Below are 17225 nucleotides of genomic sequence, written 5' to 3'. Positions count from 1 at the left end.
TGATCGCTGAATCGAGCCTCAGAAGCCCCGTTGCAAACTCGATAAACATTTGGTCTTATTCTTTGAAGAGCTACTGGGTTGTAAAGTTGCTCGACTTGGTACTGTAGATGGTACGCCATGTTGGTCATATTGCTCCATCCCTAGGACTCCTCAGGAGCAGAGATCTTCAAGCTCGTTACTTGCCCCAATTTCTAAACACAACTGCACGATAGTCGTAACTCAGTTAACCGTTCTATTAAGGCCTAAACGAACTTTTCGAATAGTTCGAAAACCGAGCGTTTCTTCGGAGCCAGAATATCCTAGGCTAATCACTAAACTATGCAAGCTAACAAAGCAAATTGTTTTCAACCGCGTACTTTCCTGTCGAGGATCGTGCCCACCCTAATCATCACATTGTTCTGTCCTCGGACCAACAAACACGCCGCTCGCGCAAAAGTTTGATTGCATTTCCAAGGTGCTTCAGAATAATACTCTTCCTACGTTTCGCTTCTAAGAATTCTAGGGTAATTGCGGGAAACAGGTTTTTGAGGTCTGACGAAGCAGCGAGTCGAACACGTAATTGTCGCGAAGTCGTCTTAACAATCTATCAAAAGTTGAATTGCAGTTCCAGTTTGCTCGCAAGTTACGGTCTTCGAGGAACTGTTCGCGGCTAATTGACGGAATCAGAAATAGAAACGATTATGTCGACGCGGTCATCCAGCGTTCATCGATCGCGCATGCGACGCACGAAATTTTCTATACCTTTTCGAGAAGCTGATATATTCGACTCTCGAACAGCACGAAGTTTACAGTTTCGGTGGCTAGCAGTACCACTCGACTCACGAGCGGAGCGTGACGGTGCCTGGTTTAAAAAAAAAAAAAAAAAAAACGAATTATAACCGGGGAAAAGAGAAGGATGTCGTGCGGCGAGTTTCGTTGTCATGACTAACGCTAATCGAGACCCCCGTTCGCCTAATTACGAATGCGTACTACAAAGCGTATCGAGTGTCGTGCGACACGAGCCCCGAAATCGAACTAGCGTTTGTCAAACCTGCACACGTTCGAGAATGTTTTGCGCCACTGATTATGTTTAGAAAAAACGATTGAGAACGGGAACTGCTGTTCTCCATAGGAACGCTATTATTTCCTGCCGCGTAAGCTGTTAGCTCGCCCGGGAAAACTATGGTCAGCAATGACACGCGCTGTTGTCGGAAAGGTGCCAATTAAATCACAGGATTTCCTTCCTCGACAAAAGGGGGGGGGGGGGGCACACGTTCGATCCCCCGAGCGGAAAAGGGTTTCGCGTGCTCGATAATTCCAGATTCTGCATGGACGTCACCGGGAGAAGGAAGAGGAGGCGGCGAAGGAAGTCAGGGAGGGATCCGTCCGTGATTCCGGAAGCGGAACGACAGACGGCGGTTTGTTCGTCGCCGTGGACGAGAAAGAAGAGAAAGATGTCGTCGTCACGGCACGCAAAATCGACGTTAACGTCGGGGAACCTTTTAATTCGACGCGGGCCACGAATGACACGCGATGGCCCCCGACTTAAAATCGGTGCCTAAATCTCTGCTATTATTCGATAGTTTGTAGGATTATGCGGTCGTTTTTTAAAGGAATAAACGGAGGATTGATTCTGTGACAAGATTTACGATCTCGTTTTCGGGCAATTTATTTGCAGAATTTAGTACTCGATAAGTCTAAGGTTAGATCGTATCTAATGATCAGGTATAAAACGGAAATAGGCTTTCTTGTTTCCTTGTTCGTGCACAAGGATCGCTAACATAGTGATCTATAAATTTCTGTGTGCGTCGAGATAAGCAACCCCCGCGAAGAATATCTGAATCATCGCGATTGACTTTGCCACCCTCCAGAAATTTTCGGAGAGACAATGGACCGTCTGGGACGCGTGCTCGAGAACACTTCGGCCATTTTCTGCGCGAATAGCAGGGACATCGGATAAAACTACAACACTTAACAGGCCCTGATTAGTTTTCACGATATAAATACGTTCCTCGGCAAAGAGATAAAAACTTTCCTTCTAAATATAGGTGCTTTCGTGGAAACTGGAATCTTTTAAAAAATAAATAAAATCTTCCACGAAACGCCTAATACAACACGCGGCCAGAATTCAGTCGGAAACCGCTTCGTGCCCCCCCCCCTCCCCCCTTCCCGAGGAATTATCATCCCCGTTGCGCAACCACTGCGACAAAAGAGGCAAAAGTATTATGCAAATGCGAAATAATAACCGAGACCAGCCATCGAGTCAGCCATACCTCGAAATTACGTTTCCGTCGAGCGTTTCGCCAAAAAAGACGGTACCGTCGCCATCCGCGACCTGGTACCGCCACGAACGAGTATCGCGACGCGAACTTCGAACCTAATTGTTTAGAAATTGCGCGCGAATCGCCGCCAATTAGCGGCATGCACGCAACAAACACGAAACCTACGCGAGGGAAATGGCAAACGGTTGAATAATTTAAATTAATATGACGGTTGTGAATGTCTAATAGGCGGTTCACCAACTCCGGCTGGAGGACAACAGAGAACTTCTTTAACGTTCCCGTCCGCAACTGAAAGTCCTTAATTATACGCTCGATGACTTCTACTTAGGTATACGTACAACCAAAACAAAACACGAGCCACACACAGTGGAAAATCCACCCGAAATCGTGGTTAAAATACGAAGGGACTCTTTGATTTCAAATTTTTATAATGGGGTTTTCGAGATAGTTAATTGTAAGTATCAAAATGGCGAATGAGTATATGAGAAAAATATTAAACTGAGCCTAAGCTTGATATCTTGGCGTTAGCCTCAGGCTCCATATCATTTTTTAAAACTCTTAAATAGTCCACATGCAATACAAACTACATTGCACACATTAGGTACAAAATAAACTATACTATAATAGTTCATCTCCGCGATATGATTTCCACAAACTCTGAACGATGAGTGTTGCTTCAGTAATTTTAAGTTTATTTTGGTTACTAAGTAAATAAATATTTTTTGCATTGAAAATACGAAAAAAATAAAACATCGTATTCTCAATCTTACATTATAAACATTCCATGTATTCTAAAAACTACAAACATACGTGTGGTATAAAAATGACATAGGGGCTTATTTGCCTACCAACTGAATATACCATCTGCAAGAATTAAAAATATTCTTTGAGTGTATATAAAATGCTTCATGTTTTATTTTCATTAATTAAACGTAAAAATTAGTAGATAAACATGATACGGTAATAAACAGACAGATAAAACTGCATTTTATTCATTTCGATTATTATCAATTGTATCGAACGTTGCGTAGGAAAAAAAAATTTCCAAATTTAACGTTCGATAACTTTTGTAGTATTCAATTTTACTGTACATGCAACGGTTACCGAAATATTGTACATTCTATAGTTGATGCTATACGGACTAACGTATAAATACGATGCTGTAACAAAAGTACGTTTCAAAAAATTTTTCAAATTGAATCAACAGTAACTTTTGTTCTGTGCGATTTTATGGTAAAATACCACAAAAAGAAAACCTTTGGAAGCTTTTGTTTTATAATACAATACTATGATAAATATAAAACGGTCCAGCATTGAATCAATCTCGCGTTCGTTCGAGGATCATTGATTCCACTGGTACAAAACAGTCCGAGAAACAGTAGCTGCACAAGCTGTTACACGGGAGTTTCAACTTTTTCAATTCGTTTCGCGACGGTATTAAAGAATTTTTAAGAATGTTCGTATCTGCGAGGATGACGGCCATCGCGAGAGAAGTTCTCGGAAAGTTTCGAACGCGTCGGAAGTTTCCGCGAGCGGAAAGCAACGGCCAATTTCGACGCAAGAATTACTCGACACGATCGTTTTGCATCTTTCCGCGAAACGTCGTCGTGACACGTTAAGAAATTGTCTAGAAGTCTTTCTAAAGTTCTGACGGAGAACGTCGGAGAACTCGACGGGAGTTTAATAAAGTCGACACTGCGTCGGAGGGCTTGCATCTAATTTTAAAAAATCCGGAAGACACCTGAAAATCTCGCGGACGAAAAGCGATGGCTGCCACTGAATCGCAATCGCGAGTAACGATGATCGTATTGATCGAACAAATATAAATATGACCCCAAAAAATTAGTTTTTAAACGATTAAAAACTTTTGAGGTCACAAAATATTTTACAAAAACGGATTCAAAAAACCAGACTTCAGCATAACAGAAATATTATTAAAAACATCAGTCAAAATCGATTATAACTTATAGACATAAGAACATGACACAAATAAATTCAAACACACAATGCATTCAAATAGCCACATGATGGTTAATCAAATTAATTTGTTGAAGAGATTATTATACAGTTTATTAATTCAAATAAATCTTGCATGTATTTTATGAAAATATTATTAACTCACCAGTATGATGATCGTGCCAAGCCAGAACACCGCAGAGAAGGGCCAAAGTCTTTCCACTTCCTGTTGGACTTTCCAGTAGACAGTTTTCCTTCTTTAAACAACCCTGTATAATCTGTAATTATTGCAATATTTTGTTAATAAAAGTACTTGTGTTAATTTCATAATTCATTAATCTTAATCTTAATCTTAATAAATGTAAATACTTGCCTTATTCATTACAGCAACTTGACACGAGTAAGGTTTCACAGGAAGTTTAACATTGATTCCTGATATCATTTGTTCATGTTGAACCGTTACTTCAGGTAACACATTTTCATTAAATTTTTTCCCATCTTTGATATTAAATGCATCTGATTTGCTATTTGAACTATCACAAAAATCATTGTCATCATCAGCGATAAAATTGATTTTTTTTTGTCTTGATCTTTTCCCAGTAAAAGGAAATGAGGTTATTTCTGCTTTAATAGAGTCATTTTCATCATCCTCTGTAATAGTGGACTTTTTTAAATTAATATTTTTCTTATTCCACCCAAACATCGAAGTTTTAACATCAGAGCCGGAAGTAGATGGAAATACTAACTCTTCTACATCTTCACCGGATGTTATGCTATCCGTGGATTGGTGAAACTTAGACAAAAACTTATCGTACAAGTTACTGTTGTCTGACACCTCTGATATTGTATCGTCGATGTCACTATCAGAGGCATCTGACGAAAGTTCTATTACTCCTTGTTGATTGGGTGACGACCCATTTGAACACCGAGATTCTAAATGTGGTGAGCATGACCTCCTGGAGCCAAAACCACTCATTCTATTAACATAAATATACCTAACGCGTTAATGTTTTATATACACGATACATGATTATTTATAGATCGTGAAATATTTTTTCAAGAAGAAAAGGCAATATTACTACTCTAAGAAATTCCTTTGATAAAAATCATGAAATGACATGGAAATTAAAAGTGAAAATATCATGTGCAAAAATAGCTACAATTTGACATAACCTCACACTGTCACGCGTACGATCACGCACCTGCATTCATCAAGCAACTCTTCAATCTTTATTTTGATCAACGAGTAAATGACAAACCCAATCACTGCAGTAATTACCCAAATTACGAGCATTAATTAACAACGATTAGATACATATAAACTTCATATACAACCGGTATTAGCAAACGCCTTTCCCGCTTTTTCCCTTTCATCGATACACGACACAGTACGTATTTCTAGCCTATAATAAACGGTGCTTTTCAAGTTTCACTCTTCAGAATACTTTTCTACATGTTTTTGATACCGTAAAGTTAGTCAAACCAAAAAATTAAAACCAAAAATTGTGAAAAAAGTTAGCAACTTTTATTCGCTACACACTGTCTCACTACTTACTTCTTTGTGAATGGCCACGTGATCACGCCACGTGCGGATGCCGGATGTTCCAACTTTTTCGCAACGTAGGGAATCTCAACAATTTCATAATTAAAGTTAATTATTCGTTGTTTTTAACAAAAATAAACAATCTAAAAATTGTGTTTAATTTTTTTCTTCGCAACTATATCAATCTTGATATAGTTATTTATATAATTCAAAGAGACAGTGGCTTTCTTCACTGTAAAACAAACTATGCAATATACAGGGTGTTCGGTCACCCCTAGTTGATGGAGGCTTCGTTAAAAAGTTATTAACAATTAAATTCGAAAATTTCAAATCGTTCTGGAAAAATTATTTTCGGTTGCGGGGGTTAATTACAATCATTTTTGGTGAATAGACATACCCCCAAAATCTTGCGCATTTTCGAGAAAAAAATTCAGCACGGACGGAACTTTAAACGTTAATAACTTTTTAACGAAGCCTCCATCAACAAATTGGTATTCTTGATTTTCGTCTTATTTTGGCCTCTAGAATCGCCCATTAAAATTTTTCCCAGGGGTGGCCGAACATCCTGTATATAAATATTAATGGCGTAGAATTTGAAATTCTTTTCGATTTTAAAAGAGACACAATGTTCATTTGTGCATTAAAAAGTGAAAAATATGTTAAAAATAACACTACGTGCGGTTTAGTAAATGTCCTAATTCCTTTTTTTACAGATTCTGTCCGATGTTATAGATTATTAGAACCGATATCTCAAATAATTCAATTATTTTGGAAATTATTTAAATTTAGTTGTGGTTATTCATCTCAGATGTTTTAATTGTTTTTTTTTCAAGTGTGAGCACCTCAAAAAAATATGGAAAGCACTGATACAAATCAAAAGTCGACGGCTATTTCTACAGAATCATATTCCGAACAGATCACTCTGCAGAAGCATAATTTTCAAAGCGAACAGGATTAGACAGGTGGAACGGTCGAGTTACCCGGAGTTAATACCAAAGTTGTTCTGGTGACCTTCATATAGAAGACACGTCTCCTCGAGGGAATATAATTTCTGCCCGTGATTTATGCTTCCCGGTTGGTCCAACGTATCAAACTTCTGATTTACGTGGCTGTTGTGCCGGAGTTTCGAAAGCGGTCCCCATCAAAGGGGCCCACGGAATTTAAAAGCCATCTCGGCGCGCGTGCGACTGGAATAAGGAATTTCACTCTGTGCCCCCATGGAGCATCTCGCACTGACATGAATCCTTATCAAATTATCCGAAATTCCCACGCACGCGTACGGTCCGCTCGTGTGTGTGCGTTCGGCGAGTACACGCTAGCGTCTTCCATATCGCCAGGAGCGTAGAACGTCCGAGGAGCCGCGTCACGTATACGCGATGATATTACTCAGCTCGGTGAGCATTTTCAGCTCACGTACCTTCGCCGAACGATCCTGACGAGGAATCCTCGCGTTTTCACACGGTTATGATGTATATCTTAATGATAACACGCTGCGCGGTAAGAATACTCCTTCGAAACGCTCACCCGTGGCCGTCGATTCATTTTTACGAACGTCCTGCACTTCGGGCTGCTGATTCTCACGAGGCAGCATCCCTCGTAAATTGCAAGAGTAAGATCTCGGACTGTGGGAAACGTTATACCCGAGGGACAATCCTCTTGTTGTTAAAACACTGTATCAGTGTTACCAGACTGGTATCCAGTTATTCCTTTAAAGATGTTTGGAAACCACCGCTCTATAATATAACCGTAAACGTATCTTCGATACTTTGTTGTGTCGCAGTTTTACGATGGTGATTTGCTTCCTCCTTTCCGGGGTTTCGTCGTTTCACACTCGACGAGAGATCGCGTTGTCCGTAAGTTCAGCCAGTGGACTGTAAGTTATGCACAGCCAGCACGATGCCCATAAAATATGTCGAAGGGTCCCACGGAGTCATTACTGGAAAGTGCGGGCAAATTGCGTGTAACACCCCTCGCGAGAGTCACAAAGCACCGGACGAGCTTTACGCGCCGCTGGTTGCGCGACGTTTTGGCGAGATTTAACTCTTTTTCCGCGACGGACTGTTATTTCGTCTGGAAAAATATTTCGCCCGGGCACGATCACCGACCCCCGTGACACGGCTTTCACATAATCCATCTTCTTTTCGACCTCCCTAATATTGTAACCCTTAAGCAGAAGAAATATTGATGAAATAATATTGATACGTGTATTAATAATGTTTATTACAAAAGAGTTACAAAGTCTACCTTTTTCCCGAAGTCCATAGTCGTATAAACCCCTATCAAGCGGAACAAATATCAGTGAAATTGATACAACCGAATAGCACAGTTCCAACAGCCTCTACACTTTACATTTCACACGAATTTCCAATTTGTCACGCTGTTTCTTCGGCCATTCCGCCCTTTACTCCCGTGAAAGCGATAAATAACACCAGCGGTCATAATAACAACAACGACGATTGGCACTTCAATAAATTACCACCCAGGCACCGCTCACGGCGTCCAATTAATCAGCCGAAACAGTGATGGGTGGGGGCCGTCGCGTGACGTCATTGAATGATTTGGGTCAACTTCTCCCTTGTGGGTCATTTCACGCCGAATCGAACAGTTTTTAAAGTAACGTTTTGTGTAATTTGATTTTTCATCGAGCAAATCAGCGGTACAATAAAAACTTTCGAAACTGTTGAATATATAGATTAGGTTTGTAACAGCATGTGGCTGTATCTGGCCTCGTTTCACGGTGATGCGATAAAGATGTTAAATAAATAAGAAAGTGAATAAAGTAAAACTCTTCAACTGTGAAATGCGAACCCGGAACACCGTCGACAAAAGCCACGAAAATATTTTCGACTCGGGGTGAAAGGGGGAGTTAGAAAAATAGGGGCAGCGAAATTACGGGGCACGCGGTGTACGAGGAGGAAAAGAGATAAATAAGAGGACAGAGATCCCCCCACCGATCTCTCGGTATCCCGTGGTCACCCTGTGCGAATCCGGGGAATCAAGCTTTCTCGTGGTCACGAAACCGAGCAGCAGCAGCAGCAGCAGCAGCAGCAACGGAGAGAAATATGAAATATAAATAAAACATATTCTTACTGGCGGCAAGTGCAATAAAAATGCGGGGAGATCAAGAGGGATGCCGGAGGAATACGTAATGGGGTCTTCTTCTCTGCTCCACCCCCTCCCCTCCAACCTCATCGTGGCTGCTCTCTATCTCGTATCTCTTTTACCGGTCGCCTATGCCCTTCCCCCATCCTCCTTTATATTTATCTCCCCCCTCGACCGGTGATCTGGTCGGACGTCGAAACGCGTAATAACTTTTGAATCGCGAACCACCGGGAAAAGAAATAGATAACCGTGTCCTTGAACTCCGTCGAGGAGGCGCAGAAATTAGCCAAGGTGACCTTTCGTAATGCGCGTAAACTCATCGTTATGGTTGCGCGCAGCGAGCAACTCCCTCCAAGTGTCTCATCGCCCGCCATAGTGGAATATTTCTCGGACAGTAAGGTCTTCCGAAATCGAGCGAAAAAAGCGGCAAAGGAGACCGATAGAAGAAACAATTCCATAAACGGCGAAACGTTCGAGCTACGAAGTATATTCTCCCGGGGGGCAAGCGTCCACGTCGCCCAGAGAGAAAGTACGCGGGGCAAACAAGCCAATAAACCGAACAAACGGTCGTCGGGACTTAATTAAGGAATGGCGACTGCATCCGCGCGCCTTGCCTTCATTTCGTCCAGCAGCTTTATCGCCGGTGCTTATCTATCGGCCGTGAGATAAGATAAAAGGGTCAGAGCCTAGGGTGGAAAGGGGGTAGGGGGTGATAGGCAAGATAGCCACCCCCAACGAACGGCGAAACTTTCGGGGTTGGAGGCACCATATGCGACCTTCTTCTTCGTCCCAGGCTGGGGGAGGGGGTCACCTATCCTTTCCTTCCGCTCCTTCTCCTCTTCGAGACTTTTCCTCTTTGTTTCCACGGGGGCGAAATAGACGCGAAGGGTCGAATCGAGTACGTCGTGTCCAGGAGCACGGCCGAAAGTAAAATAAAAGAATCATGCTGGCTGGGGACCGGTGGAAAACTGTCCGTGTGTGCCCGCGCACCAGCTACGGCCACGACGGGGATGTTTTGTCCCGACTTAAAGTCGAAGACTCGCTAGATCGCTGGCTTCCGGGCGCGCGTTTCCGTGGATTGGAAAGGGTCGTGTAAAAATGTTTATTTTGAAAGATGTCTTCCTGGGTACCGGACTCGCGCTGGCTGGGGTAGCCAGACGTCCCCGCGGGATAAAACTTTGCATTGAAAAATTTTGGAAAAAGGAAACCGACGAATAAAATCCTAGAACGTAAAGCGGTGAAGCGTTATCGATGTAGAATTTCGAAATCTGAAGGCACGAGACGTAAAACTCGTGGAAATAGAAAGTCGTAAAGGGTGGAATTTTGAAATGTGATAGTTATTCGTAATATAAAAGATGCAAATTGGATGTTCGTCTCCGCTTACTTATGTTGCAGCTGTGAGTAAGCTAATTATAGTAGCAAGAGTTTGACCAGTAGATGGAAAATGTCCTATCGCGGAAGGTAGGCTCAAAGGAACACGGAGGACAATAACTTTTCTACGGGGGCAGTCGAGGGACATCGATCAGATGCGATCACGGTGGAATTAGCCGTCCCTTGCAGGACTCCAGAACTCCTTCAGCCCCGTCCTTCTTCCCTTCTATCAGGAACCACCCTTGTCTCTGTTTCTTCGACCTCGACAAGAGCTTCGACGACAAACGGTTCCATAGTGTGCACTGGCCGTTGGAAACACAAACACTGACACAGGTGTACGAATTTATTTTCAAAAAATACATGAAATGACTGTTTAAGAATTATTTAATTTTTGCGGTGTTAGGTCAATATTGGTGTAACTATTCTCATTTGGTGACTTACCCCGAAAATGAGGGGAATTAAGAGCATCGTCGAAAGGGGCATAGTTCGAGGTCTCATCAAATATTACGAATGCTCTTCGGCTCTTGTTGTCGTTGGTTGAGGCGTCCCCGTGTCTGACATTCTTCATACGCGCCGTGAAAGTGAAAACGGACGAGAGGGGGTGGGTTTGCGGGGGCCATGAAATATGGATAAGTTTGGCCCGACGCCACAAAAGAAAGCGTCACGGCAAATTAATCGGCCGGCGAGAAGCACGCGAAACGTGTGATTTAATAAAAAGCTTCCCTTCGTGGGCAAGGGGTGGAAACATGACGCGCCGCGTAATAAGTTTAGTTTCTACGACGAAACGGCCATAAAACGGGACGCGAAGTCGCAGCGTGGTGCCTTGTTCCGCGACGTGCAGATTCCGCGGGGACGTTAAAGGGACATTTTTTCCTTTACGATTATTGTCGGCGACGAAATATTGTTGACGAGTTAGCGTCGCGAAACGAGGTTAGGAAATTATCGCGGTCTCGCGAAGTTTGTTTCCTTTCGTGCAATAAGGTCGTCCCCCCAGATTTGACTTACTTTTGGGCAGAATTTTGGCACCCTGAATATTAAGGACGAGTGCAAGCCCCTATAATCCTATCCATGTATCCGCTACTGTTGCTAATTAGACTTATAGAAAGTTGCGTATAACAGATACCTATAAGATATAAATTACTATAATGTAACATGGAAAACCAGATAAAGATCAGAATTATAACTGCGACGATTAGAGCCCGATAAGACCAGCGCATTAAAGTTGTTAATGTCGTACGACATCAGGTGTTGACCCCAAGGATGATTAACGACTCCCGTTGCTTAATTCTCGATTCTAAGGGGACGTGGTTAATTCCATGTAGAGACAAGGTGCTAGTTTGATTTAGTAATGGCGATGCAATTAAGTGCTCATTTCTTAACAAAGTATTTAATTCAGTCGCTTATCTTATTGCTCATGCGATCTTCAAGGCGCTGCTTTGATAATTGCATAGCAAGTAATGGCCGCTGTGACTTATCCAGGAAGCAACAGTTTTACGTTCAGTCGTACGTTGTTGGGTATTCATTTATGCGCGTACATTAACAGCGTCAACTATTGATAACCGTAATTGCAAGTGACTACCATTTTGCGTAAATTCTAGAAACTACGTAACTCCGGTCGACCATTTGCAACCGGTTTAAAGTATTAAAATAATTGGGAGAAAAAGATGTTTGCAGGATCGTCAAATTTATTTATTTCAGTTAGAATCGTTGAGGGTTCTGCTTGCGTTCGTTATTCGTAAATAAAAATATTTTGATGGAGAAAATATTTGTCCTACTATTTTTCTTTAGTTTGATTATAAGACACGCTCGTAGGTTAAGGTCGCTTTGTCACAGTGCTAGCGTTCTCGAACTGTTAAGCCTACGCCAATGCTTGCGCGTAAAAGAGCGAAGGAACAGCGAACTTTCGCGTTCGCCTCGTATCAACACGCAATCGCAGTTCGTCACGCGCTGGACAATGTTTAATTTTTCATACTTTATCACTTCCTGCCTCTTTATAATCGGTCGGGTCCTATTATTAATTCATTATCGCGACAGCGGGCGGTCGTTTATGGGAACCTCGCGCGTGTAACCTCCTTTAAGGTTATATTAAAACGTTGTTACCCACATTTTTAGGCACTCATTGCCCCAGGGAGTTTATAAAATTTAACTGTGCCTAGAAAGTAACTATTTCTTGTTGAAACCGACTACTTTCATTGTTTTATAGGTCCCTAGATCCGTCTACAATTTTTATAGCAGTATCAAGATCCCATCTGAGCAGTGACGCAACCCTAAATTCAGTATAGGGGGTGGAAAATTAACAACGTACTACTTTCTGACTAAACAAAATTATTTGTTCCCATGAATTTGCATAAAAAAAGTGCCTACGTATTCGTCGCGTTCCCAGAGCGATGTCCACAGCCCCCAAAATACTGGAAGTCATTAGGGTGTGATTTCATTTCCGAATTTCTCGCCAGGACACCGTGGCTCCCCATGGCAACCCCCTGCCCCCTCCCCGTGAAGCAGGTTAAATGGCCGGTGCAAAAAAGTCATAAAATAAGTTATAATTTGGCGCAGTCGGCGTCACGGTGCTCAATGTCCTGTATGATCACCGCCCTCTCACTCGACTGAACTCTACCCCCACGCTTTCTTCCACGGAATTGGAACGACTTCACCTCATCTCTATCTCTCTAACTTAGTCCAGTGTTCTTATCAACCCTCCTCCGTTTTCCCTTGGTTTCCATCTTCGTCCCTCGATCGACCATCCCCTCTGACTCCTTTCTTCCCAGTTCCTCGATATTTTCGTGGACGGAAGACATCCTATCCAATCCCAAATTAATTGCAGGATTCAGCGGCGAGGTCAGGGGTCAGCGAGAACCAAGAAGAGGGATCGAAGGGTGGAAAACATGGGGTGTCTCGTGTCACTGCGTGGAAAATCTTGACGCGTGGCGTACGGAAGACAACAATCTCGCGGAAAAGTTACGTACGTTTCAAATTTCGCGCCAATAAGGTTCTCTCTAGTCCCGCCATAATGTTTTCTTTCGAGTCATCTGTACACGTCCATTGTAACTCACATTTCTGGCCTACAATAAATGTGTTTCTGCTTCTTATAATTTGTGTTATGATTTCAAACATTGCCCCAATATGTAAAAATTATATTTGCACGTTAATGATGATCTATCTGCTGCACAAGTTTTGCCTTTGCAAATGTTTTATATGTTGTCAAACTGTGGGTCATTCGAGCAATCTTTTATCGGGCCAGAAAATGTTTAATACCCGGAAACGTGGGAGATCGAAGAGCTCCTTTCTGTTCCCGATGGCTTCGTCCAAAATTTCCGTCGCCGCTCGAAATGCGCCCCCTCCCGCGCTGACATAAAACGTTTTACAGCTTTTCCCCGGGACAGCCGACCAGATAGTAAAGTTTTTGCGTTAAGTGAGGTTCCTAGTAGCCAGATCGATTACACGAGCAATAAACTAGATAAGCGTAATTACCGTAATCGATATTTCGTCGGTCTATGTTCAAGGCCCGAATGACGGTGCATATGGCCGATCGTAACGAGCACCTTGGAGGGGGAAGACAGAGGGAAAATGTCGCGCCGTCTGCGCCCTTAAGCGTGAGTCAACTTGACTTCGGGAATCGGTAGGTCAGAGATCGACTAGGGTGGAAGGAAAAAATACGGGGACAGTGTACACCTGTTATTCGTGATAAAACGGTTCTAATGGGACTCGTAACGGTCCCACCGCGTCACGGAAAAAACATTTTATTGACGTCGACGATGTATATTTGATATCTCTGTCGCGGAGGAATCTAGGAAAACATGCTAACTTGAAACTCGGGGTATTTTAATGCGAATGCTCATGTTAGTTTGCAGTTGTAGTTGGTTGCTCGACGAATTAATTTAATTGCACTCCTGACTATAATTGCAATCGATGATCTTCGATTTTGAAAATTTTCCAAGTATAACTAGATATACCCTGTGTATAGGATCATTTTTGCAGAATGCAGTTGGTTGTCGTGGCCCTTCGTTATCGCCGCGGCAATTCATTGATCGCTCGAAGCGCCCGATTCGCAGTTCTTTGTGCGATTTCAGCAATTATCGTGGAGGGCTACGTGGGAACGGGGCGACGTTAATACGCGGCGTGTATTGTAATGGTTATTAGCATCATTTAATTTTCTGTCGACGTTCGTTAATCGCGGTCTCCCCCTTCGAGGAAATAGCCGATCCATTTGCCAGCGGCGCGCCGGAAGCGGGAAAAGATCCGTCCGATGGACGGACGCGCAAAGGACTTCCTGCGCACCGGATTGATCAGGACGATTATTCCGCAGCGATTATTTATTTCAATGGCAATAAGTATTCCGACTCGATCGTCGTGTTTTGGAACGTTTACAATCTAACTGCTACCTTTGTACAGTTTAATGCATAACGTATGCCTATGCATAGTCAAAACTATACATCTAAAAAAAGTCAAGGTATATATGCCTCAGCCTGCGATGTCTACTTTTGATTCTTGTTCTCAGCAATTTTTTGGGAACATAACTAGCGTGTCATATGGGGGGATTAACCGTACTTGGAACGAAGAAGATTAAACGGTGAAAATTCTACTATATTAAACAGACATTTACCTCCGTTATGGTCGACGATCGGTTCATTACCCCGAGTCGCCCTGAGCCACGATCCCCTAATTGTTTCGAGCAGTGCATTAAATATGAAATTAACGAAGAGCCCGGAACGACCGTAAGAATCAACGCCACTGGCGGACGAGCCTCTTTCCGAAAGAATTTTCCCCTTGACCGGACAGTTAAACGCGGCCAGACTCGATTTCATCTTTTAAAGTTTCCCGAAAGTCGCTGGCCCTCTTTTCCTCCTGTCTCGGGGGCGATCATTCGTGCGGACGCACAGATTAGCCCGTCCGTTTGTGGACCGTGGGTTTAAGGGGATCAACCCCGAGGATTAGCCCCCGGTGTGGATGAACAGATTATTTCCCAGAGATAAGCCAGATCGCTTGTCGGACGCTGAAGAGTGAAATGGGTATCGGTAGATTGTCTCAATGGGATATTGGTACTTAAAGCTAATCGTATCGCGTGACAGGGAAAAGTCGAATTGTTTGGAAAAGGATCTTCCTTGCCTCCCTTGCGCAACTATAATTATAAAAACATGTAAGGCTGTTAATACGCTGACTATAGTTGGCGATTAATTACACTCGTAATGAGAACGAACAAAATTTTCGTTCAGGTGATAGATATCTAATATGTTTATGCCTCTACATTCCCTTTCCCAAGGTCTATAATTTACAAGCAGGAAATCGATTCTACTTACTCTCGTACATAACCCTAATACGCCTAATATTCTTAACGTTCCCTACATATGGCACTCGATCCTGTAGAAGCAACGATCATAGTCTCCCCTTGCCAGATTCGAACAGTTTGCCACAACCCTCAAAAGACTCACCAGCGATTCAAATCCACATGAAACTACAAAACGTTCGATGCTTGTCCAACATCGAAGCACTAAAACTTCCTAAATCACAAAGCCTATATAACCCAATTGATCAGAAGATCATGAATATCAATCTAAAAGTAGTAAAGCTGTTTCCTTTAATCACCCCAAAAAAGAGTCATGAAAGACCAAGTACCTCAAGTGACAAAATCCCTATCTTATCACAGCAGTGTAGAACTATCGTACTCATCGAACAAGAACAGATGACTCTGTCGCTCGAATGCAGGGATGTGACCCCTACAGAAAGAGGTGTCATAGCAATCCTTTCCACAAGTTGGAAAACCCTATCCAAACCGACAATTCTCGAACAAGCTTCCCACGTTCGCCCCCGTTTTGCATAGGAACCAACTCGTCCTCCTTAATTCTCGTCGTCGGTCTGGTTTCCGCGTCAGCGGTTAGAGAACGACCTGGTGGCACTGGTTGCGCGAGAACAACCAGAGGTATGGGGGAGGGGGACGATAAATCACCGAAAAACGGCAATTTCCGCGAAAGGGGAAAACAGCCGTTGTCGGTGACGAGAACATATTACCAGGAGAAGTGCGCCGTGTGTTTGACCACCGGTCCCGCAGGCTCGTTTGTCCGTACGCTGTGCAAAGACACGCGCAGCGGACCGTACGCGCGTGCACAGCCTGGTTGCAGCGCGGAGGGGTGGACGCCGGCCGGCTAGGCCTTTATGGATTTGTAGACGAGACCACGGTCATTCGACACTGCGTTTGACCACACCCTCGATTGTACCAAGATTTATGGCTCGCCTACGCCACCCCCCGCGCGTCGCTATCGTTTCCGGCCACCCTCCCGACCCACGGCGTACAGCGATACTTGTTACCAATTCGAATCGGCAGTTTGGATTGTAACTACCGTATTGCTGGCCCTGAGTTCCCGGTAACGGGAAGAAGAGGCCTCCTTGGAACTTGGGATTTGGCTATTCGGGGAGGGGACGATGCGTTTGAATAATGTTTCGATTTCGTAAGTCAGTCGTTGGGGTCAATTTTCGCTATAAATCGCCACTCGGAGAATAATACGGAAAGTTTGCGATTCCCCGTCGTTCCATTAACCCCAATTCAGGCATCTATAGTCGAGGGTTTAACCCGTCGATGGAATATAATTGACAAGTTTAAATAATTCGAGTGCCCCATCGTTGTTCGACATAAATACGACATTTTAACGAGCAACGAACTCCTACGGTTACCAAAGGCGGTCGCTCGACCTACATAACCTCAAATTTCCCGCACAAAGGAACGAGAATAATTGATAGCGGAGGTACCCACCTGACGCGGACGCACGAAACCGCTCACAAGTCCGTTTTCGTTTGGTCGTTTAATTTCCCTCGGAACGATAATCCAATTCACGTCCGGCAGACGAGCGTGACGCTTATTGGCGTGTAGCGTGCGCTCGCGCTCGCGCGCGCGTGTACCCCGAGACGCGGAATAATGACGGTGGATCGACGGCGGTAGGAAGTGTCCCATATGTCAAATCGTTGCTGGACGAATGGGACACGCCGATGGTTTCGCTTCTGGT

The 17225-nt window shown here is 43.5% G+C and overlaps 1 protein-coding gene across 2 annotated transcripts in view; it reads right to left on the bottom strand.

The window, feature by feature from the left end:
* LOC122396238 (Fanconi anemia group J protein homolog) overlaps positions 1–5717 on the bottom strand; it is a 59961-nt gene extending 54244 nt beyond the window's left edge. For both annotated transcript variants that reach the window (XM_043394452.1, XM_043394453.1), the window contains exons 1-3: positions 5420–5717; positions 4591–5194; positions 4384–4495 (exon numbers count right to left, since the gene is read on the bottom strand). In XM_043394452.1, the coding sequence (XP_043250387.1) occupies positions 4384–4495; positions 4591–5194; positions 5420–5511 (808 nt within the window). In that variant the 5' untranslated portion in view covers positions 5512–5717. The remainder of the gene's footprint in view (positions 1–4383; positions 4496–4590; positions 5195–5419) is intronic.
* Between the last annotated feature and the right edge of the window lie 11508 nt (positions 5718–17225).

Source organism: Colletes gigas, unplaced genomic scaffold (genome assembly GCF_013123115.1).
Source record: "Colletes gigas isolate AHSC1104 unplaced genomic scaffold, ASM1312311v1 Colletes_gigas_Sc00007, whole genome shotgun sequence".
Classification (NCBI taxonomy): Eukaryota; Metazoa; Arthropoda; class Insecta; order Hymenoptera; family Colletidae; genus Colletes; species Colletes gigas.
The sequence above is the reverse complement of the archived record's forward strand: the minus strand, read 5'-3'. Positions and strand labels throughout refer to the sequence as shown.